The sequence below is a fragment of the Rhinolophus sinicus genome, chromosome 18 (genome assembly GCF_057876585.1).
Source record: "Rhinolophus sinicus isolate RSI-liver-muscle chromosome 18, RSI-T2T, whole genome shotgun sequence".
NCBI classification, from domain to species: Eukaryota; Metazoa; Chordata; class Mammalia; order Chiroptera; family Rhinolophidae; genus Rhinolophus; species Rhinolophus sinicus.
Window position 1 is genome coordinate 81151215 of NC_142518.1, and position 25229 is coordinate 81176443.

Below are 25229 nucleotides of genomic sequence, written 5' to 3' on the forward strand. Positions count from 1 at the left end.
TCTATTTCATCCTAAATGTCTTTTGAACCCTCCACTTCTCTCTATCCTTATTCTTTTTTCTTTAGTTCATCTTCCCTGGTCTCTTCCAGGCTGTGTCTGTCCTTTTCATTCCACTCTCCACATTGCAGCCAAAGAGATCTTTCTAAAAGGTAAAGCTGGTCACATCACAAATCTGCTTAAAACTCTTCAATAGCTTCTTATTACTCTCAAGATAAAATCCCAACTCCTTACCGTGGTTTACAAGGCCCTTCATGGTCAGGCATCTGTCTGCCTCTTTAGGCTCATTTCACACTGCTCCTCTCAAATTCTAGTCTACATCCAAAATAAACTAGTAACTGTTTCCCAGTGAGCCAACATCTCTCAACTCCAGCCTTTGCAGTAGCGCTTAGTCCTCTACCTAGAACTCTCAGCCCCTTCCAATGCCCTCTTTCCTGCCTGTAACCCTGTAATCCTGCACAATTCTGTCTATGTTGCCCACTGGGGAAGCCCTCCCCAATTTGAACTGCTCCTCTGTGCCCCTCCCAGCACCCTATGCTTCTGTCTTCTTAGCTCTCATCACTCTGATTGAAACTGCCTTTTCCCTTGTTGGTTTCTCCGGCTCAGTTTTGCAGGACTTTGTCTTACTCATGTTGAATGAATGATGAATGTTTAAATGCTTTATAAACTGAAACTTGCTACACAAGTGTTAGACATTATGTAATATTACTGTTTTCCAGTTGGTTATTAAATATTATTGGTCTACTCACCCATTTGATAACTAGCATCACCTTTCAATTACATCATTCTGGTTCCTTCTTAAGCCCAATACTAATAAAGGCTACCATTTACTGAGCATTTAAACTGGGCCAGGTTCTGTGGTAATATTTTAGATATATGATCTCATTTACTCATTATCATGGCAATCTTATGAGGTAGGTCCTATCATAAGCATCATCCCCATTTTTCCAATGAAAAAACTAAGGTGAGATCAAAGATATTAAGTAGCTCGTTCAACATCAAATAACCAGATTTTGACTCCAGGTACATTAAGTTCAAGATCCCAACATCGATTCTAACCCTCTCCCAGTTCTGCCGAAGTCTTCAGATAAGGGCACTATTACCAAAGTGAATAGTAACTCACAGAATGGGAGAAAATATATGTAAATCACATATTTAATAAGGGATTAATATCCAGCATATATAGAGAACTCTTAAACCTCAACAACAAAAAACCAGACAACCTGATTTAAAAATGGGCAGAGGACTTGAATAGATATTCTCCAAAAGAAAATACACAAATGGTCAATATGCACATGAAAAGATGTTCAACACCACTAATCATTAGGGTAATGCAAATCAAAACCACCTCATACCAATTAGGATGGCTATTATAAAAAGAAAACAACAGAAAAGAACAAGTGTTGGTGATGATATGGAGAAATCGAAACCCTTATGAATTGCTGGTAAGAATGTAAAATTGTGCAGCTACTGGGGAAAACTGTATGATAGTTCCTCAAAAAATTAAAAATAGAATTACAACATAATCCAGCAATTCCATTTCTAAGTATATACCCAAAAGAAATGAAAGCAGAGCCTGGAACTGATATTTGTACTCATGTTTATAACAGTATTATTTACAATAGACAAAATGTGGAAGCAACCCAAGTGTCCATTGATGGATGAATGGATAAGCAAAATGTATATACATACTGTACAGTGGAATATTATCCAGCCTTTAAAAGGAAGGAAATTCTGGCACACGCTACAACATGAATGAACATTAAGGACATTATACTAAGTGAAATAAGTCAGTCACAAAAAGACAAATGTTGTATAATTCCACTTATTTGAGTTACCTAGAGTTGTCAAATTTATAGAGACAGAAAGTAGAGTGGTGGTTGCCAGGGACTGGAGGGAAAGGAAAAAGGGGAGTTTTTGTTTAATGGGTACAGAGTTTTGGTTTTGCAAGATGAAGAAAAATTCTGGAGATGAATGGTGGTAGTGGTTGCATAATAATGTCAATATACTTAATACCACTAAACCGTACACCTAAAAGTGGTTAAAATGGTAAATTTTATGTTTTGTATATTTTTACCACAATTTATAAAAGATCCAAGATTTAACCATTTCCCAATCCTGCCAAAGTCTTCAATAATTTCCTTCTGATGAAGATTTGCTGCTTTCCCTCCAGGTAACCAGCCTTTTGTTTCTTTTACCTCCTAAGACCAGACTGCTCTCTGCTGGAATCTCTAGAGCAGGGCCCAGCATCAGGCCTGTAGCTCATTTTCCTCCTGGGAAGAAAATGCCTTACATGGAAGGCAGCCAGCACATACTTTGCTCACAACAGTCAGCAGATGGCTGTGGATCCCTTCTGTTCTCAGGAATCACATCGGGACTAATTGCACTGTGCATTTTCCATCACTGGTAGCTAATCCCAACAGTGACGTTGGGCATCGTTATTAATAGGCAAAGGACAGACAAAGAGAGAGGGGAAATGGCTTGGAATGAGTCACACAGCAAAGTTAGAACTCCGAGCTCCCAGCGACTAACCTCGCCCTGGGCTCTGTCCCACTCACCTGGCAGCTCCAGAGACTTGCTGTTTTTGTACTCTGGGCAACAAACTCTCTGGCTAACAAAGTGGGTCTGACTTGTCTTGCAGAGAAATGAAGCAAAATCTTTCTTGGGATGGTATCATCTGATCTTACTACTTCTCCTGGTTGGCAGGAAACCAGAGACCCCAATTTTTGCTGAATGACCTTGAACACATCATTGAAAGTCTCTGGACCCTCAGTTTTCCCTTCTGTAAAATATGGACAAGAATTATTGATGCCCACCCCCAGAGAAAATGGATGAGCCAGGGAAAGAAGGATTGGGTGCACTTATCCAATCTATTCTGCATTATTCTTTACACTGGTGAACCCCAAACTTGGCAGAATATCATAATCACATGGCTAAGCTTTAAAAATACAAGTTCCTGGTCCTTGACTAGCCAAGTTTACTTGGATTTCTCCTCCTTTCTCCTGGATATAGCCCTCAATGTGAAGGGAACCACCTTGAGTTGAGCATTGGGGTGGTCTTTAACTTTTCTCTTTAAATCCTCTCCAACTTAGTTTAAAGGCACCTTCTCTATGAGATGGAAAGCATTGCAGTCTGTCCCCTCTGAGCTTTCCCTTGGACTCACTGTTCCCCAATTTTGGTACTTCTCACATATTGCCTATTATTTTTATTTAACTCTTTCAAATCTTTGCCTCTCGTGTCCTCAGTTAGCTATTGGAAGATAAGAACTGTGTCATATCCTTCTCTTATTGTCCCACAAATGCCAACTCCATTAGCACATAGCATGTGTTCAATCAATATTTGTTGACTTGCGAATCCTGTGATTAGGAAAATCTGGAATAATTTATTACTTATGGGAGGTGTTCTGTGTTCTTAGGAAGTTTTCTGATCTCATGGAAAGAACTTTAAACAAAGATGCAGGAGACTTAACTTCCAATCCTGGCTGTGTAATAAACTCCCATTGTGACCTGCAGTAAACCAGTTGCTTTCTCTAGCCCTCAATTCCCTCATTTGTGAAACCAGGGCTGATCTGTAAAGTGTCTTTTAACTCTGGGTTTGGGCTACTCTAGATAGCAAGGGGCAGCCTTTTCCATAGCCAATGCCATTAACGCCCACAATGCCTATTTTTTCCTATAAGGGCTGCCTAATTGATGGTCAGCCCCAGTTTACAAAATGAGAAACTCAAGCAAAGAGCAATTAAATGCTTTGGCCAAGCTTGCATGCATGGCATGTGTGCATGTGTGTATGGGTTGCTCACTCCTCACCCCAGGCCCTTGGTTTTGACTGGATTCTTCCACCCCGTAGCTGTTTAGCAGTTCTTCCCAAGTCTAGGACTGTCAACACTTAATAATGTACATGCCTACTCTCTTCTCTGTGAATGACACAGTGGAAAGGTACAACATTCCAACTGGGTTTCCTCTTGTCCCTCTGCACACTCCCATCCAGGACCAGAACGTCCATTGCCATGTTCATTATGATCTGTTCAAATACTGTCCTCTGAGGAGGAGATGAAAGACACAAGACACTAATCCTTGCCCTCACGGAACTTCTAGTCTGCCTGGGAAGTGGGGACAAGAACGTGGTGGGAAAGATGTGCTAGTATATGTGAGGGAGGACCTGGGCGCCAAGTGCTGCTTTGACACATCTCCAGTACCTAGAACAGTGCCTGGTACATAGAAGATGCTCAACAAATACATCAAAATATGTGAAAATTGCCAGGGTTTTCAAACTTTTTATTTTAAAGAAGGGAAAGCCTTTCTTCAGTGAAACAAGTGGATGTGAGGCTGCCCTGGCTGAGGGGAGTTAGGGTCGAGCCCTGCCTATTGTCTCCTCTGGGCCACAGAGATGTTCCTCAGAGCCCAGCTGGAACACTTACTGCAGTCAGTTGGAAAGGAGATGCAGATCAACTCTTGCTCTTTTTCCTGGTTAACCTTAGCCACGGGGATCCTAGCCAAATAAGTGGAGGTTTGAAGAACCTGGCCCTGCAGAAGAGAATATTTGAATCTGAAAAAGTGTTGTCAATCTCTCCTCTCTCCTCTTTCTGGGGAGCTCCAATTAGTAAGGGCAGAGGGGAGGAAGTTTTGAGTAGGAGATTTGTGAGTTGGTCCACAGATGTATATCGATGTAATATTTGTTTACTTTAAATAAAGAAGGAAAGAAAAACGTTGTGGTAATGTTTTTCAGTATTCAGTAGAAACCCATTTGAGCAGTCCCAATTTGAAAGTACAATGTAAAACTCTTGTGAAATCTGTTCAGTGAGTAGATGGTGCTGCCTTTCCACAGTGCCCCCTGCATCACCTGGCTGGCAGCTATTAACATTCCTGACCAAGTTCATGGTCGGCCTTGGACACATGCAGCTGCTAGAGCATCTTTACTCCATGCCCGCAGGACTGAGACCCACTGCCTGACTTGGCCTTCTCCTTGCCTCTCCACTCCTGACTGGCAGGGGAGGGGAAACAACCCAGGGAATGCATACTTGTCAAGGTGGTCCAAGCAGGAAGGCACATCCCATATCTGCATCTGGAAGACAATTTTGGGTAACCGATATCTATTTTTTAAAACTTGTCACAGGGATAAAGCTATTTAATTAAGAAGTTTTCATCATTATCCATCTCATGGCCATTTCACATAAATCTCCTTACCAGTGAGTGCCACATACTGTTCCTCCTTACTGGTGCCAGAAGAGACAGGCAGATAATAATAGGGACCCAGCTATAGACTTAATGTCCCCCAAAAGTCATAAGTTGAAAGCTAATCCCCAATGTGATATTATTTGCAAATGGGACTTTTGGGAGCTGATTAGGTCTTGAGGGCTCCCTTATAAATGGCATCTGTGTATTTAGAAAAGAGACTGCAGAGCGATCCCTTGCCCTTTTCTGCCATGTGAGGTTACAGCAAAGACAGCCATCTGTGAACCGGGAAGCAGGTTCAGACCGGACACTAACTCTGCCAGAGCCTTGATCTTGGATTTCCCAGCTTCCAGAAATAAATCCCTCTGAGAAATAAATTTCTGTTTTTCACAAGCCACCCAGTCTATGGTATTCTGTTATAGCAATCTGAATGGACTAAGAGAGATCCCATTCAACAGCAGGGGAAACTGAAGGATAAAAGGCGCTCACTTTATTTTTTCATTTTTAAAAAATATTTTATTAAATTTATTGGGGTGACAATTGTTAGTAAAATTACATAGATTTCAGGTGTACAATTCTGTATTACATCATCTATAAATCCCATTGTGTGTTCATCACCCAGAGTCAGTTCTCCTTCCATCACCATATATTTGATCCCCCTTACCTTCATCTCCCACCCCTACCAAGTCGCCAGGAGCCTCAGTTTCTCCCCAACTTTCCAACATAGCCATCTGCTCCACCTCTTGGCCAGTCCCCCTAACTTCCCTAATCTTCAAAATCTAGCTCAGGCTTGACTGCCTCTAGCCACCCCTGCCCTTCCACTTCTACTGCAGGCTTCACCCCCTGGCCAAGCCCCTACCGACAGTATCTGGACTAGTCTTTGTATTTAATCAGTTGAGTAGGTATCATTAAATCTAGTCTTAGGATAGAAGCCACTCAAAGTTAGGGCTGGAGGGAACCTTGGAAATTAAGAGAAACTAAGGCTTCCCCAGAGGTCTTGCCCAAGGTCTTACACCAAGTTATGACCAAGCCAGGGCTGCATGCCAAGTTTTCCTATGCATGCCTTATGCCTTCCCTGCTGTATCCTGAGTTTTTCTTTTCTTGGTCTTTCCCCTACGTGCCAGCTTCCCTTCTCCCCTCTGACCCTAGCCCCCCCCGCCCCCCCCCCCCCCCCCCCCGTCCTGTCTCACCAGAGGGAAGCTCTAAGGATGGCCACACAGTACCTGTTCTCTGTGACCTTGGTATTAACTCAAGGAGGAATTAACGACCTAAAGCAACACAAAGCTGGGACAGAGCCTGTGGTCCCCAGCTTTGAAACATGATTTGATCTCAACTAAGTTCATCCCTGACATTGGTTCAGAAGCCCAAACATGGTTCCCACATTTTAGGTCACTTGCCCAAGGTCACTCAGCTAAGAAGTGGCCACAGCAGGAGCCAACTGCAGATCTTCAGGCCCCAGGGGCGGCGCTCTGCCCCGGGTACTGCTCCAGACACTGCCCAGAGCCCGCAGATCTGGAGACCGACTGAGCCAGAGGCAAGCCCAGACCCCGCCTCCCTACTCCAAGGAGCTTGACAGTGGGGGAAGTGCGTTATTCCTTTAGGTCTCTAAGCATCGCCTACTTAGTTGTGCGTGTGGCTCGGGTCCGAAGTGTGGGGGTGGGCGGGAGACAGAGTGTGGGCGGTTTACACTGGCCTTCTGAAAGTAAGCGGGGCACCCTCGAGATCCCCTAGCCATTGTAAGCCAAGCCCCGGCGGCTTGTGCGCAGCCCTATGCGTGGATGTCCGAACTCTGGGTTCTGAAGCGGCGAACCTGGAGGCAGCTCAGCGGGCCACTGGAGTCAACCAGGATTCGCGTACTTTCTCCAGAGTAGCCCTCTCGTGTCCCGTTTTCTGCCTGCTATTCTCCCACGCCCCCAGAGTACCTAATGACCCTCACAGGCCGAGTTCTGGCGGCCGCCCTCATCCAGCTAGCGGCCCGCGGGGCTGGGTGCGTCTCCAGTGAGACTCCCGCCGCAGCGCAGGCTCCGGTGTTGGGGGGAGAAAGGTGAAGAGTAGGGCACGCGGGGCGCCTCCTCCGGGTCGGAGTTGGCGAGCGCATCTTCTCGGCGCGTCTTCCACCACTCAGCCCACGCCGCCCAAGTTCTACACACGCCGGGCCGCTGCTCCGAGTCACTCCCAGCACGAGAGACCAAGCGCCCTCGGATAACCGCATTCACTATTTTTGGAGGACTCCCGGGGAAGGTGGTCAGGGACCCCAAGTGTGAGGAGATGGGGCGGGGCTCCCAGGGCTCGCTGGCTGGGGTCGGGACCCGGGTGGGGGTCTTCCCGGGGGCGCTCCCAACCCGCTTCCTTTCGCAGACAGCAGTTGTCACCCGCAGAAGGGCGAGCCTTGGGCGTCCGGAAAGACCTGGCGGACTGCGCGTCTCGAGGTACCGGCCTCTCCGCGGAGGGGCGGGGAAGAGGGCCGCTAGCGAACAGCTGTCAGGGGGACCTGTTTGGAGGTGGGATGGGGTGGGGTTTGGCGACAGAAGAGCCTGGGAGCAGACACTGGGTTCTTTTCTCTCCCCCTCTTCCGAAAAGGAACCACATTGCCAGGGAGAAATAAGGTGGAGTGTAAACACAAACAACCTCAAAAAGAAGCCAAGAAAAGCGAAGCCAAAAGAAGCAAGCGCAACACTGTTACAAAACTGTCTGGTTTTGTAACAATTTCCCCGCCGCCGGCCAATGAGCGGCGTGGCGGTGCGTCACGTGGTGCCGTTTTATATAACACTTTGCTGAGACAAGACAGTTATTAGGCGGCGCGGGGCGGCGGGCATGGAGCTCGCGGTGGCGTGGCAGGGACCGGCGTGCGGCAGCGTGGCCGCAGTGGCAGCCCCAATTCCCTCCATCTGCCGCTTCCTGCTCAGGGTCTTGGGCCGCTAGACGCCTCCTCCCGCTTGTGTTCTTCTCTCTATGGATTCATTGCAGACTCGACAGATGCTGAGCTTGCCCACTGAGCTTGTTAGCAACAACTTCGAGCTGGCGGAGCCGGCGGCATCAGTGGACCGGGTAGACACAGGCTCCCATCCGGAGGCGGCTACAGAAGGCTCCGCACCTCTACTGACGCGGAAGCCGGAGCGGGAGCAGCCTCCAAGGGCTTCGACGACTGAGTGCAAAGTCTTGCTCACGCAGGCCGACGCCCTGGCGTCCGGGGGGCGCCTCCGCGAAGCCCTCGAGGTGTACAGACAGCTGTCAGAGCGGCAGCAGCTGGTGGCCGAGCAGCTGGAGCAGCTGGTGCGCTGCCTGGCGGAGAACGTCCCGCAAGGCGAGGCGCTGGCGCCTGCACCGGCGGACCGGAGCAGCGTGGTGAGCTGCGCGGTGGTGGCGGAAGAGGCAGGGGTAACAACGGCCTCTGAGGCCACCGAAGTGTGGGACGGCTTCAAGTGCCGGAAGTGCCATGGATTTCTATCAGACCCCGTGTCCTTGTCCTGCGGCCACACCTTTTGTAAACTGTGCTTGGAACGCGGGCGGGCAGCCGACCGGCGCTGTGCGCTGTGCGGGGTCAAGCTCTCCTCTTTGATGGTGGCCGCAGGGCGGGCGCGCGGGGCCCGGCGGGCTGGGCAGCCGCCGCCCCTTCGGGTCAACGTGGTGCTCAGCGGTCTCCTCGGCAAGTTGTTCCCGGGTCCGGCACGGGCGTCGCAACTCCGGCACGAAGGCAACCGGCTGTACCGCGAGCGCCAGGTGGAGGCGGCGCTGCTCAAGTACAACGAGGCAGTTAGGCTAGGTGAGCCCACAGCACCGCCCAGCAATGAACCTGCAGGGAGGTGGGGGATGGACAGGGGCCGAGAAGCACGCTGGGGACCGTGGGGGAGGACCAGGTTTCTGAAGTTTGGCCTCTGACTTCGTCTCTGTCCCTATCAATTTCTCTCTGTGTCCCTGCCTCTCTACCTCTGTTTCTTTTTCTGTCTCTTGTTAGGTTCTGTGTTTCTGTGTCTCTGTTTCTGTTTGTGGCACTGTTTCTCTGTCTTTCACACCTTTGTCACTCCTTTTCTTGCTCGGTGTCACATCTCTGATTCCCTGTCTCTGCTCCTCCCTCTGCTTTTTCACTCCTGTACCCCCTCTTACACCTGCCCGCACCTTCCCTGCCAGGAAGGGAACTTTGCACTCTTCCCACCCTCGCGCCGGCTCCGCTGGGCTCCCGCCAGTCCGAGGTATTCGCTCCGCGCCTGCGTCTGCAGTCCTGCCTGGCCCCGGCCGCCGTTGCGGCCTGGAGGTGTCCCTTCCGGGGCCGCGGATCCGGGTGGGGTGGGTCCGGCGTGGAATTAGGTCAGGAGAGCACTGGTTGCATAAGGGCTGCGAGCGGCCGGAGCCCAGCGGCCCCTCCTTCGCGCGGGCGGGCAGGATTGTGTAACGGCTGAGGTAACCGAAGTGGGCCACGCTCTCCTCGGAAACCATCCCGCGAGCCTTGGGGGCGAGGGGGGGTAGCGCTCGCGCCCCGCTGCCCTGTGACTCACTGTCACTGCTTCCTATCACACGGGCTTCGGCTGAAATAGATGCCCCCCACCCCCGCCGCCGCTGCCAGCAGCCTGCGCCTTCGCCTTGAACCCCTACCCCGCCAGCCGGGCATACTACCGGCCGGGCCACTGCTCAGGGATCCGGAGGGCTGTGGGCTGGCTATGAAGGGAACACGCCTCTGTCCCGTTTTCCCGTGCTACCTGAGGACTTATGGGTGGGCTTTGCAGGTTCAAGGGCAACGTGGGCAGCCCCACCCCTGTGGCAGGACTAAGTACCTGAGTTCCCCCAAGGAGAGGCTTCCCCGATGCCCCCACACCTGGTCCCAAGAAGTGGCCGCTGAGCCGCCGGCCCGTATTGCCCAGTTCGGGCTGGCTGCCAGGAACTCAGCCGGCAGGGCGTGGAGTCTGGTGAAGCGTCCTGGGGAGGAGGCAGCAGAGCTGGGCAGACAGGGCTCTGGGATCCGAGGGTGCCTTGAGCCCATCTCTGATGGGTGGAGGAAGAGGGTGGGCTGGAGTCTCCACGTGTTGAATCTCCACCTGAGCAGGGCAACAGGTAATGGGGGTGGGGGAGGAACGAGGGTTGACTGGGCAAGACCGGCAGCTGAGGGAGAGGGGGACTCCCCCACCACACACACACTCATTCTGTGCCCAGGCAAAGCACATTATTTTCTGCTGGCATGTGCTGCAGAAAAGAAGGGACAGAGAAGACTGTAAACTCTTTGCTAACGTCGTAAGAATAAGTAATGGGCACCCAAGCAAGCCATGGCACACCCCTGGGGGAAAAACAAAACAAAACAACAAAGCCTGTTCCCACAGAAGAAGCTGGATCTAGGTCCCTGGGAAAGAACAGAGCAATACGAAGGAAACAGGTGGAGGCCACTTCAGCCTAGGTCTCCAAGGGAAGTTCTATCCCTTTCAGCTGTCACCGAAGGGCCAGGAAAGCCCCTCCCTGCCCTCTTCCTTGCCCTTTGTTGCTGCGACCACTTTTCCCTGGGGTTTTTCCTTCTACCTTCAGAGTAGTCAGGGTGAGTGCCAAGACCACTTCAACCTTCTAAGAGGAAAGGAATCTTTCCAACAAAGAGTATCTTTGTGCTGAAAGACAGCCACTCTCTCCTCACTATTCTAAGTACTGTAACCCCCTTCAACAAAAAGGAACCTGTCCCCCACCCCAGATGCAGTCTGGCCAGTTAGCAATGAATCTGACCAGCTAGCTGTGTGACTTTCAGTAAATGCCTTCCCCTCTCTGGGCTTGATTTTCCTCATCTGAAGAATGGGTTGGTTGAGCCATCTGATTTCTAAAGTCCTGTCCATCCCTGGCATCTACTGATTCAGAGTGTTGGTGACAGCCAACCTCACTTTATTCTCAGAAGCCTAGTCCGGGTTCATTCACATTTGGAAATCTGTGATGAGAGGTTGGAGCCTTGCAAATACATTTCCATTTTCTTCAGAGAAACTTAATATGCGCTCGGTTTTGTAGACAAAGATGTTGCTAATGCCACAAGGAGACTAAATTAAACTTGTCAGGGGTCACATCTGGCCACTTCCCTCTCCCCCTTCCCTGGCCTGTTACCTTGTGGGTGGTACCTCACAGCCTTCCTGTTGCTAGCCACACGTAGCCATGAAGCACGGTGCCAGGGTTTTCTCTATGTCAGTCACACGGACACCACAGGCCCTCTAAAGGAACTGCTTCAGAGAGCGGCAAAAATACTTCTTTATAGCTGAGGAAGCTTAGACCCAGAGTGGCTGGGAGCATGGTAGTCAGGGCAATATGAGTGCTAGAAATTGAGCCTAATCCTTTAGATCCCCAGTAGAAAAGTCCTAGATAACTTTTAAACTTGCCATTTGCTCAAGCTCCATCCTCATACAGGACTTATCATGTGTTTGTTCTGGGGGCATTAATGAGGGCTTTTTTCCCCCCTCATTTTGGCAGCTCCAAATGACCACTTGCTTTATAGCAACCGATCTCAAATTTATTTCACCTTGGAGTCTCATGAGGATGCACTGCATGATGCAGAAATAGCATGTAAGCTCCGCCCAATGGGTTTTAAGGTGAGTGTGGGATGGGAGGGATGGGAAGGGGTTGTACTGTAGACAGGAATTGGCAGAGAGGGCTCCACCCTGGGGGGTAGGGGCACTAGAACTCAAGCAGAACTGGGAGGGTTTGCAAGGGAGCTGGGGGACCCTTGACAAAGGGTGATTCAGGGGTCTGGAAAGGTACTGGACTCTTCCCCAATTTGATCTCTAATTGATGATCTACAGAGCAGCCTGGGCTTTGTGACTCCAGGACATGGACTTGGGAGCCCAACTGCCTAAGTTTATGTCCCAGCTCTGTTACTTTTACAAGCTGTGTGACCTTGGGCAAATTACTTAACCTCCCCATGCCTCATCTCCTCATCTATAAAATAGAGATATTAAAAGCACCTACTCAACAGAATTTGTTGTGGGAATTACATGAGCTAATACATGTAAGATGCTTGGAACAATGCCTAGCACATAGCATTATATAAGTGTTTGCTGTCATCAACATCACCATTATTTTCCAGGGACAGTAGAAAGAAGAGAGTAAGGGAAGTATCGCTGGCTGGTTGTGCCATTTCGAGTCCTTAATATAGTCAGTCAGCCTGCCAGTATCCACAAACATCTAGGTCACATGGAGGGGTGGGGAGAAAGACAAGCTAGGCATCTCTCAGGATGCCAGGAGGCAAAGTGTCACCTTCTCCATCTCTGTCTGGCCTCAGAACTGGCCCTTTGCCACATGTCAATATTTGGTTTATAAGATTAGATTTGAGCCTGGGCTCTACTACTTCCAGCTAAGTGGCCATGGGAAAGTCTCTTCACTCTCTGGACCCCAAGTGTCCTTGTTTGCAAAACAGAGCTATTGTTATCTGCCCTGATCGCCTCACAGGGATTCAGTGAGAGTCACCATCGAGCATGGCCATTCTGTGAGCTATATAACACTTGCTGGGTTTTGGTATAGTGCTCTCTCTACACAACCCCAGGATGTTTTCCTTGGAAACCCAACTAATCCAAGTCCAGGTCCATGATCTCTTATCTGAATCCCGTAGGGCCAGGTGTGTTCAGAATCCAGAATGTTTCCGATTTCAGAAAGACCTTATATGAAGTAACACCTTCAGTGAGCTCTGGACAGCTCCCCATAATCAAGCACACTAATATTACTGCAGCATATTACATGAGAATTCACACTAAGTGGGATAAAGAATATAACACACTTTATGTCATTTTAAGTCAGGTTTTGCCACCTTGTAACTTTTGATGTCAATTTTATGAAAATATTGGATTATCAGACTTTTGGGGATCTGGGAACTTAAGATAAAGCTTTGTGGACATGTATACTGGGCCATTAATGTCAGAGTGAATCTCGTATGTTCTTTCATGAGAAGGTTTTCATGGGTGATGATGGATTAGTGTGTTCTCTTTCCTAGGGAACACATAGTTTGCTAAAAGTTACCAATGTCTTAATTCAAAGGAGCTTCAGTGGGAGCATTTCAGGCCTTGTAGCAGTGGAGGTCAGGTAGCTGCCTGGGGAGTAAGAGGACTTCTCTTGCAACTTTTTCTGCTCCCACCCTAAACCTAGGGACTAAGATTGGGGGCCTGGATAGTGCAGTGGGAAGCAGGGCTGAGTAAGCAGCAGAACTTTTGGGGTGAAATGGGAAAAGTGACTCCCCCAGTGAAGGAAGAGTCAATGGAAGTATTAAACAGGAGTTTCATTTTCCCAAATGTAAGCAGAGAGGCAGTGATGAGAGAATTCTGTTGTCTTAGGAGTTGAGAAGACTTGAACTGATGCATATAATTCAAAACCACCTCACCGCCTGATTTGCATAGTTTCCACAATTTCTATGTCAAATGTCCCTGTGGGAGGGGTTCACCTTTGAAGCCCTATTCCAGCCATCCAGCCAGGGCTCAGTTGTACTCAAAGTGTCCTGTAGGTGGTACAGCTTTCAGTGGGGTGAGCTGGCTGCCCTGAGCAGATGGAGTGTGTGGGTTGCTACTTGGTAGGATTGGTAGGATCCCAGAGGCCTCTCCAGTCTTCCAACAAAATTCCCCTCTAACTGCCCTGTAATGTCACACAAGCCTTTCTCCAGAGGGCCCCTGGTAAACACTTGTGGGAGGAGCAATAAGTTATTGGCATCCACTAGCTTCTGAGATTAGGCTACAGGAGGATGGTAGGGGACACAAGGAGAGGTCCCCAAGAGGTTTAGAGCAGGAGGCATTGCTCAAGAAGACAGATTCCAGCCGGCTTCTGTAGCCAAGGCAGGGAGTCTGAAGCTCCAGGCCTGTAGAGTCATGTTAAAAGGGGAGGCAGGAGACTGCTCAGCAGCGGCCACCTGAATCATTTCTTTCACTATGTTGGACCAGCTGCGGAGGCAAGGGAGTGGGGAGCAGGCCCTGAAGGGCAGCCTAGATGACTCAAGAGGAATGCTCTCCAAGCGGAATTGCAGGGGCCATCTGTCCCATGGCAGAGAGAGAGGGCAGCCCTCTTCCCACCTCTGTTCTTCTTCCTCCCTCTTCCCTAGTATGCTCCTCTTCTACCCCTAGAGTTTCTCTCCCTGAGAAGTTGGACTTGGGCCTTGAGGAGCCCCAAAATTTCTTTCTTGTTCTTAAAGATGTGGTGAGGGAGCAGAAGTGAGCTGAGCCTACAGGAGCGAAAGCATTTGCTCAGCCCCTGGTTAGCCTTCTGAAAAGTAGTCTGCTTTGTGGGGAAGAGTTTTCTGGGGGTCCTAGACCACAGTTCTAGTTCCAGCTATGCCTTTGGGGTCTTGGAGAGGTCATGCCCCTTCCCTTGGGCTTCTCTGAGAAATGATCAGTAATTACAAATGGTCACTCAAGTCAATAAAGTAGACGAGGCCTCTGCTTGACAGACTAGTTAATAGGAAGGCATATCTGGGCGGGTCCTGAAAGCTGGTTAGTATGTGCTCAAATGAGGGTTCTTGTTACTTGGTGATCTCTCCAATACAATGGTGGGGTGGGATGGGGGGAAGTAGTATTGGCCAGTGGTTAAGAATTTGGACTTTGGTATCAGTCAGTCCCAGGCTCAAACCCTGATTCCAGAATTTGCCAGCTGTGTTACTTTGGGCAAGTCACTTTTCTGGGTCTCAGTTTTGTTTAAAACGGGCTTTGAAACAGTTGCCTGCATTATAGGGCTATAGATAAGAAGGTGAATAAGAATGGGATTGAATGCTAATGTTTTCTTCCAGGCACACTTCAGAAAAGCACAAGCCTTAGCCACTCTAGGCAAAGTGGAGGATGCACTAAGGGAATTTCTATATTGTGTGTCCCTGGATGGAAAGAACAAAAGAGCAAGATCTGAAGCCGAACAGGTGAGTTGAGATGACAGCAGGTCCAGCTGACCAATGGGTTCCCACCCCTCTGTCTTCTCCAGGGAGGGGAGTGAGAGAACTGCCCTCCCTGGCATTTAGGGTCTTGAGTGGGCAGTTCTCTTGGTTAAGGGGACAGGAAGGAGGCAAAAGTGCTAACTGATTGCCACCAAACACTGTTCTCTTGGCGTATACAATCAGATTGAGTAGTTCCTGCATTTCTGTAGGACTCTGTGAGGAATGTTCTTGCTTCTTTCACGCAGAGTCTGGGTTGTCAGTGGGACAAAAAACAAAATAAAATAAAAACCAAACAAGATAACATGGGGATGGAGGCTCACTAGGAATATTCTGGCTGTTGACGAGAGGTCAGGAGTGTGGAGCTGCCTGCAGTTGTAGAACTTTTTTTGGACTGAGTCACGGCTTCACCAACCACACTGGGAAGCCAGGTCCTCAGAAAGGATGCTGGTCCCAATCTCCCCTGCCATATGCAGAACTCCAGCTGTTAGCTCCTTTGCTAGAAATAAAACACATACACTGTCTCACAAATGTAAGTCAGAGGCCATCATAATATAATCGAAATAGTCATTCCAACTCTTGAGTCCCAGGAGAAAGCGGTTATTTAAAAAAGTTGCATGATACACTGAGAGCATTAGCTCAAGCACCTGCACTTCGCGGACTTCATTGCTTACTCTCCTGCAGTGTACTCAGGGTGTCTGGCTAATTGGCCCGAAGTTGGATGCTGACAGTCAGTGGTGGCCTGTGCTCTCCTTGTGCCCCACCCCCAAGTCACCACCACACCCCAGGTGCTTCTGTCCCAGTGTGGTTCAGCACAGTGGCAGGTGAAGAAAGGGAGCAAGAGACAGGACTGGTTTCTGAAGGCTCCAGAAAGGAATCTAACAAAATCACTGAACTAGGGGAAGTGGAACTCTGGAGGTTCTGCCTCTGACAGAAGATTTCTTTTCTGGGAAGCTGCTTTGACCTGGTTTGAGAATATTGACAAGGTGTTCTTGAAAGGAGCACTCGTGGCAGAGAATTGCTCTAAACTCTGGACCCTTCCCCATACTTTAAATGTAGTCCATGGTGTGAATAATAATAATAGCTAACATTTATTGAGCGTTTCCTTAGCACCAGGCAGGCTAGGGCTCTCTGTGGAAGATGTAATTTAATGCCCACAACATCCTTATGGAGGTAAGTGCTATTATTTATTCCCATGTTACAGATGAGATGGATTAAGAAGCTGAGGCTCCCCAAGGCCACACAGCTAGTGATTGGTGGAAGAGCATTCAAACCCAACTCCTGCTTTCAGAGTTTGCCTTCTTAGCTGCTCCACCATCCTGTTGTCCAGGGAGGACATGCTGGGAGTCTCAGCACTCACCGCTGGGGCTGGGTGGAGAGTGGCAATGGGACCATCAAGTTCTGGGGTGGATGGACAAAGGAAGTTAGAAGAACCTTGACTTTGGGGACAGTGTGCAAAGGCCAAGAGGCAGGTGTTGGGTCCAGCAGTGAGTGGTTACTTTACTACCTTTTGCTTATTTCCCAGGTGGCCTGATAGACTCTGGTATCATCAGTTGGGTTGACCTCTCTTTCCAGCTGCTTTTATAGACCATCTAGTGTCATTTATACAACTGCCTAACCGGAAGGGACATGGCATCATGCTAAGCTCTGGAGACCCAAAGAGGCATAAGCCACAATCTCAGTCCTCAAGGACCTTACAATCCTACATGTGTTATACAGTACAATATAAATGTCAGACAATACATGCAAGCATATGCTCGTGACGAGTGGTCTGGAGTTCTGAAGCTGGGGCAATTTAGAGGTAAAATTCTACTGAGTGTGATAAGGGCATGGCAGCCATGTATGGGGACCAGCATCCTCAGCAGTGCTTATTTACTGGATTGTTCCATTTTCAGGACTAAAGATTTGACAGAGATGGTCCAGGCTCATTTGACATTAGTTAGCTGCCTTGCATACCCACAGACCTCAGATTCTTTTTTTTAACCCTTTTTTTTGACCCATTTGGGCCTTTCTAAGGATGGCATGGAGTGAAATTGATTTTCCTTCATGTGAAGTGATTACTGTCACTGAGAGTTGACCCCAACTTCTATTTTCCAAAGCCAGCCATTGGAAAGGCCTAGAATGAGATCTTAGCTAGTAAAGGGGAGAAGCAGAATACTGCATTTGTTTCTGCCTTGTTTTCTTCGATTTTTCCCTTCTGCCTCACTTTCCCTCCCTCCACACTCTGATATTTTATCCTTGTACCTTAGGATTCTGTGTGCCTGCTGCTGAAGAGCATCATGCTCTTTTTGGGAGAATTCCAGGGAGACTGCTTCAGAAATGGGTTGGCCTGTTGGGCCACTCAAGGGGACTGGCTCCTGAGGGCCAACTTTAGCTCCTGTAGAGGAGGGGCCTCTGAAAGCTGGCATTCATGGCCCAGGTCACTGTGAGTGCCTCCCTACCTCAGTCCTTTACCAACTTAGACCTGGGAAGTGGGTTTCCCAGAGCTAGAAGGAAACATAAGGATCTGTCTGAGGACTTTGGGCCTGAACCCAAACCCTCTCTGTGGGCCCTGGGATGGATTAGTGTCTTAATTCCATTCCATCCAGTGTGATGAGTATGTATTGGACTTCTGTCATGTGCCCTCCAAAAGTTGGCCATCTGGTTAGAGAGAAAGACTTACATCTGTGACACGATTTGAGGCTAACACAAGACTATGTAGTGTACGGTGCTATATTATGGTGCAGTGAAGAACATGAAAGGACAGGTGAGATCAGGAAGGCTAGGGTAGTAGAAGGCAGCACTGGAGCTGAGCCTTGAAGGCTGAGCAGGGTTTGGTTATGTAGCAAGTGCTGGCATCCAAAGGAACGTCATGAAGGAACTGCCGAGGTCTAGCAAGGGAACAAATCAAACTGGAGAGAGTTTGGTCACAGTTTCTGTCAGGTTCCCTTGATCAATTAATACCCTGACTATGTACTCTGAGCAAGGGGGTGTAGCATCCCTTAGTGGGTCTCTGAACACTACAGGGCCACTCGGTGATAAACACTTGAATGTGTTTTAGAAGCCAAGTGACCTGTGCTCCTGTGTTACATGTTACATACAAGATATACACATGTGTTCATAATTCCTGCTGGCACAGGGGAGAATTGAAGCAAGAATGTGGGCAGCTAATGGTGCAGCCTGCACTGGAACACATATCTTTGATTCCCAGTTCCTTCTGGATCTTCTCACTCAACTGGCTTATCTAATTGCAAGGGAACCAGCCATACACTTGGACCTGCCAGCCCCAGTACTGGTACTTGAAGTTACCTGACGTTCTCTGGAAAGTGAAGGTCACATGAGGGAAGAGAAGCTGGGAAAAGAGGGAGGAAGGTTGGCTTCTGCTTTTTATAACACTTCACTGCAGAAGGGAATAAAGATCCAGGGATGATGCTTGGGGGAAGAGGGAGCAAAATGGGCAGGCAGAGGAAAGAAATATCAAGGAACCTGGAAGACAGTTGTGGACTTCTACCCACTGCAGTGTTATGGGCATGAGTCCAGGTCCCTCAGCTGATGTTTGTCCCCTGCTTTCATCTCTGTCTCCTTCCTCCTAGATAGGTTTTCAAGTCATACTGCAGATATTTCTACGGAATTGTAGCACTAGATTGGATTTCTTAACTTTGGCCAGGGTGAAAAAGGTATCTGTGGTATCTTTTTAAAATGCAGATTCCTGGGCCACACTTCAGACCTAGGCAGCCGGGTGTGGGTACTCAGAACCTGGAGTTTTCATAAGCTCCCAGGTGATTCTGGTTCATGCTGAAGTGAGGCCCCCTGCCGTGTGTTGGGCTTCCTCCCTGGAGCTTTGCCCTGAAAGCTCTGTCCCCTGCCCCTTCCTACCCCTCTCCCTTTACCTGAGCACCTATAGAAACTTAAGTAGTGAAGTCTTCTGTTTTATGTCACAGCTTCTCCTTAGTTTCTTTTCACCATCAGTCCCGGGGGATTCTCAGGAACATTATCCTGATATCCTGAAGCTGTTGGCACCTCACCCTAGATTAAAGGAACATGTAAAGTCAATGGCTACTGAAGGCACCAGCCATAATCTACCAAAGTTGTCACAGGTAAAACTCAACTCACCCAGTTTGTTTGTGACTTCGTGACGCTTTGTTTGGCTGTTTTGTGGGCAAACCTAGGGGTTCCTGAAAAAGAAGAAATGTAGTTGCTAGTGGTTGTGTTCTTTGCTAGAAGGTTATTTCTTAAAGATAAAACTGGATTTCAGGCATGGTCTCAGTGTGTATGATTAGTTACATTCATTTTTCCGTTCTTGGTCAGATCCAGCTGAGAGAGAGATTTGACAGCACTAGAAAGAAATTGGCTCACTTCCCCTGGAGCCATTCAGCAGAGTGGCTTTATCAGCCTAGGGGTGGAGCCTGGGAAGAGGGCCCCTGACAGCCCCTCCTTTCCTGGTTTTTGTTTGTTCAAGCTGCTGGTCTTTGAGCGGCAGCTGAGTTCCTTAAGTAAAGACAGCTCAATTTGATCACTAAGTGGAGGTAATTTCCTATTCTTGCACCATGTCTTACACATAAGTACACTTCCGGTATACATTTGAGGCTGACAAGAGGGAAGCGATTTGGGAAGTGTTAAGTCCCTGGGAGGAAGACAAGTATTTGTGCCTTTCTTTGAAAACAAGGGAACGGAATCTCAGAATCTCGGAGAGATGGTCTCTAGGCCCTGGCTTTCCCAGCAGAGGGCAAGTGGGCAGCAGCTGAGGCTCAGAAGTCCAGACCTGAAGGCAGTTTAGTGCTGACTACCTCAGCCCCTTGGGGCAGCAGTCAGTCCCCCCTCCGTGTGTGTCCTATGTTCTTTCCTGTCTGTAAGCTGTGGGCTCTCCACGGCTTGTTGGATTCTCTGACAAGTAGAAACCTACATTTTCCCAGCTTTTCTCCCTGTTTTGGAGAAGGAATAAAATGCAGGTGTGCCCAATTCAAGAAAAGGGGGGTAAGTAGAACTCAGAGGATCTCCTAAAATCAGAGAAGCCCTAGTGCATTTCAGAATTGTTTGAGATTATGATTACGTGACCAAGAATACTAACACTGAACCCAAGTGCCTGGAGTGACTTCTAATTGCAGCTCAATCAGAAATGCAGAAGAACACCCCTGGCTTTCCAGTGAGAGCCAGCTAGGGAACAGGGATGGGGTTTCCACCCAAACTTTGCTTTGTAAAACAGTGCAGTCCTGTGTAGACAATGCTTGGGGCTCATGGAAAGTTGAGGATGCAGCATCGTTATGGTGCTGAAAAAAAACCTGAACTCCCCAGGTTAGAGAATGAGAAAACCCACATTACTTTTCTCCTCACCTCATTGTTTTCTCCCAACTGTATGCTCCCATTTTTCATCTATCTACCTTTGTTTTTGTTTTTTTTTTTGTTTTTTTTTGGTAGGGGCTGGAGGGGGAATAAAAACATGAGCATTTTAACATGTAGACTATGAATTAGAGCAGTTAGGGGTTCCCCAAGTAAATTCACATAAATCCTTGTCATTGCATTTGTTTCTAGATCCATTTTCAAATATCCCTCTCCTAGACAAAAATTATTTAAAATGCTAGAGATGTTATTGATTGTTTTGCCAAATTATTTTGTCTCTTTTTCAGACTTTTTCCTCAAAATCTAGTAAAAGGATTAGCTTGTCCCTAGTTCATTTGACCAGTATGACATATACCTCTGGAGCATGAGGTAACTGTAGACCCATGGACACACCTGTATCAAAGCCTTACCAAAAGTCCTTTTGGAGCTGGGCTATGAGGCTTGCAGATGGCCTGGAGTGGTGGGGTGTGTGAGAGGAAGCATTGATAGGATCTACCATCACTGCATAACTTGGTTTCCCTAACGTGGTGACTGGGGAATAATCTGCATAGAAGCGGGGACTGGTGCCACACTTTACTTTTCTCCCCTTTACCATTGCCCAAGGAATCTGTCCCCTACAAACCCTTCTGTCCTTAACAAGGGAAGTCCCCCCACTCTGCCCAAGCTGGGCATGCTTTTGTTGCTGATGTTGTGTGGACAGAAGTGAGAAATATGCCACCCAGTTAACCTATGTGTCCACGGAGTGATCAGGGCTGTTCAGTTCTCTCTCTGTCCCCTGTAGTAGATTCTGATATTTGGCTCTTTCTTCCTCCAGGAAAATACGGAGCTCCCACGTTGTTCTATACAGGAGGAAGCAGCAGCCAGGGGGGACTGCAGCAGCCTGATGAACCCAACGAAAGTAAAGGGGGATGGGCGACAAGGCAACATGAAAGACCAGGAAAGAGAAGAGGAGAAGGGGGCTGCTGCCTCTCCAGAAGTTGCCTGCAGCAAGACTGGCAAATGCCAGGAAAAGAAAAGGAAACACTGTCAAATTGAAACCCAAGACCCAGAGGTGCCTAATAAAGCCTCTAAATCAGGTACCTACTCTACTCAGGGAGAAAGGGGCTTGGAGGAGATGCCTGGGCTCCCCAATATATGCAACTTACTTGACCTCCATATGAGGGCTCCTCAGGCTCTGGCACTTAGCTGTGCTACCTCAGGCATTGCTGCGAAGTTTCTGTGAAAGCATGCACAGTTCCTAGTGTACTGCCAGTACTCAATAATAATTACAATGGAAAGCCAAGCCATAAGATCAAGCACAGTCTCAAGTTATGACATCTGATGCCCTTGATGATGTCACTTCCTGCCAGGTCAACTTCTCCCTACCCCACCCTTATTCCAGGAAGGGAGGACAAGGGCCCTGTGATCAGGCCCCAGTTCTGTTCCTGTAGGTTGGCATCTGAGAAACAGCAGTTGCAGCTCGATATCTTTCCAAGAGAGGTGGGCAGTGCCAAGACTTAGTATCAGCTTTGAAAGCCTGGCTCAGTCCATGGAGTTGCTGCTGCTGCTCCTGCTGAATGAAGTGCCTGTTGCATTTGAATGAAATCCCCAGGACTCCTGAACTTGCGCTTCTCTTTCTATGAGGCTTCTGGACACCTCAAGTGTCTACTTCAGGGTATCCCACTCTCAGTGGGTCAGGTGGTCTCTAAATCAACTCTCTGGGAGAGGGTGAGAGTGGCAAACTGAAAAAGTAATTATGTTCTTTTGCCTCAGAAATACTGTTTGTAAAACCAAGGTTGGTCCAGCTCTGACTTACTGCTTTCTAAATCACAGATCCTCCTGCTGATCCGGGGGCCAGACCTGCTCTCAGTGTTCCCCTTGCATCTTTTGACGCATCTGATCTTGAATGCTCCCTATGTATGAGGTATGTGATGTATGCTGTCACTTACTGCCTCGGGGGTCTTTATCTCTGGTGTGTGAATCTTTCTGCTAGAGACCTACTGCTCGATTGGTAGCACATAAAATATGGTTCTAACAAAACAGAAATCATGTTGATTGTCACATGGGCTAGCTTATGTCCCCTGTTTACAGATTGCATTCCCTGTACTCCTGACTTGGAAATACCTAGAGAGTGGGAAGGAAACGGTCTATTCAAAGGTCACAGACTGATGGCCCACAGGCTAAATGTCTTATATTTGGCCTTATTGATATTTGTGTTGTTGTTGTTAAATGTGAATGTCTTGAGACAGGACACACACTCTCCAGCTGGTCATGGTATCTGCCCCCATCCCATTGCTTTATGCTAGCCAGGGTCTCACATTTCCATTACTTTCCTGACCCTTGTAGGTAACATAGGTTTATTACCCTGAAACTAATGTCAACTACTGGATCAAGATCAATACTGGCTCAAGGGCTAATGTCAATGCCACAGGCCTATTCTTTGGAAGCCTGAGGGCCTGACTAGGTTTTGTTTTGTGCCACGAACAGGATTAGTACTGGACCTGTACTTCTTTTTATATATATATAGTTTCAGGTACACAAGACAAAGTAATACTTAGATATTTATCATTTATATCCCTCAAACTGTGTGATCCCCCCTCCCCCCATCCACTATCCCTCCAACATCGCACAGAGCCATTACATTTCCACTGTCTCTATTCCTAATGCTGTACGCCTATTCTTGTAAGTGTATACATACATACACACACACACACATATATATATACATATATATACATATATGTGTATATATATATATATATATATATATATATATATATATATATAAAATTATAGTTGGCATTCATTATTGTTCAGCTTCAGGTGTACAGTGCAGAGATCAGGCATCTACATCATCCCTGAGGTGGTTTCCCAAATGGGACATGTGTAAATCGGATACCCTAAAAAATCTTTAAAACAGTATTGATTACATTCCTCAAATTAATTTTCAAAACCCCGTGGCCATCTTGTGGTTACCGACTGTTTTCAAATCCCCTCACCTTCCCCTTATCCTCACACCCCTGCCCATCTAGCAACCCTCAGTTTTAACTTTCTGTCTCCAAAACTGTTTCTGATTAGTTCATTCACTTATATTTTTCTTTAGATTCCGCGTATAAGTGAGATCATATGGTATTTGTCTTTCTCTGTCTGACTTATTTCACTTAAGATAACGTTCTGTAGGTCCATCCATGTTGCTGCAAATGGTAAGATTTCTTTCTTCTTTATGGCTGCGTAATACTCCATTGTATAAATGTACCACAGTTGCTTAATCCAGTCATCTACCCATGGGCATTTCGGTTGTTTCCATGTCTTGGCTATTGTGTATAGTGCTGCAATAAACGTAGGAGTGCATAAAGATTTTTGAATTGGAGTTTTGGATTTCTCCGGATAGATACCTAGGAGTGGGATTGGGGGATCATAAGGTAGTTCCATTTTCAGATTTTTGAGATACCTCCAAACTGTTTTCCATAGTGGCTGCACCAATCTGCAATCACACCAACAGTGCACAAGGTTCCCTTTTCTCCACATCCTCGCCAGCACTTGTTGTTTGTTGATTTATTGATGATAGCCATCCTGACTGGGGTGAGGTGGTATCTCATTGTGGTTTTTATTTGCATTTCTCTAATGGTTAGTGAGGTTGAACATTTCTTCATATGTCTGTTTGCCGTCTGTATGTCCTTTTTAGAAAAATGTCTCTTCATGTCCTCTGCCCATTTTTTAATTGGGTTGTTTGTTTTTTTTGAGTTGAGTGAGTTTTTTGTAAATTTGTGATATTAACCCCTTATCAGATGTATCATTGGCAAATATCTTTTCCCACTCAGTAGGATCCCTTTTTTTTTTTTACTTTTTTTTTTTTTTTTCTTTTCTTTTTTTAATTTTTATTTTATTAAATTTATTGGGGTGACAATTGTTAGTAAACTTACATAGATTTCAGGTGTACAATTCTGTATTACATCATCTATAAATCCCATTGTGTGTTCATCACCCAGAGTCAGTTCTCCTTCCATCACCATATATTCGATCCCCCTTACCCTCATCTCCCACCCCCCACCCCCCGCCCCCTTATTGATGGTTTCCTTTGCTGTGAAAAAACCTTTTAGTTTGATGTAATCACACATGTTTATTTTTTCTCTTACTTCCCTCGCGTGAGGTGATATATCAGTAAAAATCATACTCCGGGTAATGTCTGTGAAGTTTCTTCCTATATTTTCTTCTAGGAATTTTATGGTTTCAGATCTTACATTTAAGTCTTTAAGTCATTTTGAATTTATTTTTCTATATGGAGTAAGGAGGTGGTCCAGCTTCATTTTTTTGCATGTGTCTGTCCAGGTTTCCCAGCACCATTTATTGAATAGACTATCTTTACCCCACTGTACATTCTGGCTTCCATTGTCATAGATTAAATGGCCATATAGGCATGGATTTATTTCTAGACTCTCTGTTCTGTTCCATTGATCTATATGTCTGTTTTTATGCCAGTACCATGCTGTTTTGATTACTGTAGACTTGTAGTATAATTTGATGTCAGGTATTGTTATACTTCCCACTTTGTTCTTATTTCTCAAGATTGCTGAGGCTATCCGGAGTCTTTTATGGTCCCACATAAATTTTAGGATTATATGTTCTATTTCTGTGAAAACGTCGTTGGTAGTTTGATAGGAATTGCGTTGAATATGTATATTGCCTTAGGCAGTATGGACATTTTAACTATATTAATTCTTCCTATCCATGAACATGGTATGTGTTTCCATCTATTTGTATCTTCTTTCATTTCTTTCTTCAGTGTCTTATAATTTTCTGAGTACAGATCTTTTACTTCTTTGGTTAAATTTATTCCCAGGCATTTTATAGACTTTGGAGCAATTGTAAATGGGGTTGCTTTTTAAATTTCTCCTTCTGATATTTTATTATTGGTATATACAAAT

At 47.1% G+C, this 25229-nt stretch overlaps 1 protein-coding gene across 2 annotated transcripts in view; it reads left to right on the forward strand.

Annotated features, from left to right (window-relative positions):
- The first annotated feature begins 7951 nt into the window (after positions 1 to 7951).
- Positions 7952 to 25229, forward strand: part of LONRF3 (LON peptidase N-terminal domain and ring finger 3) — a 59946-nt gene continuing 42668 nt past the window's right edge. Inside the window, exons 1-6 of one of the 2 annotated variants that reach the window (XM_074323600.2) lie at positions 7978 to 8928; positions 11589 to 11707; positions 14875 to 14997; positions 18930 to 19085; positions 21140 to 21401; positions 22138 to 22228. In XM_074323600.2, the coding sequence (XP_074179701.1) occupies positions 8118 to 8928; positions 11589 to 11707; positions 14875 to 14997; positions 18930 to 19085; positions 21140 to 21401; positions 22138 to 22228 (1562 nt within the window). In that variant the 5' untranslated portion in view covers positions 7978 to 8117. Of the gene's footprint in view, positions 8929 to 11588; positions 11708 to 14874; positions 14998 to 18929; positions 19086 to 21139; positions 21402 to 22137; positions 22229 to 25229 lie in introns of both variants that reach the window. The other variant, XM_019717045.3, reaches the window with a different exon arrangement.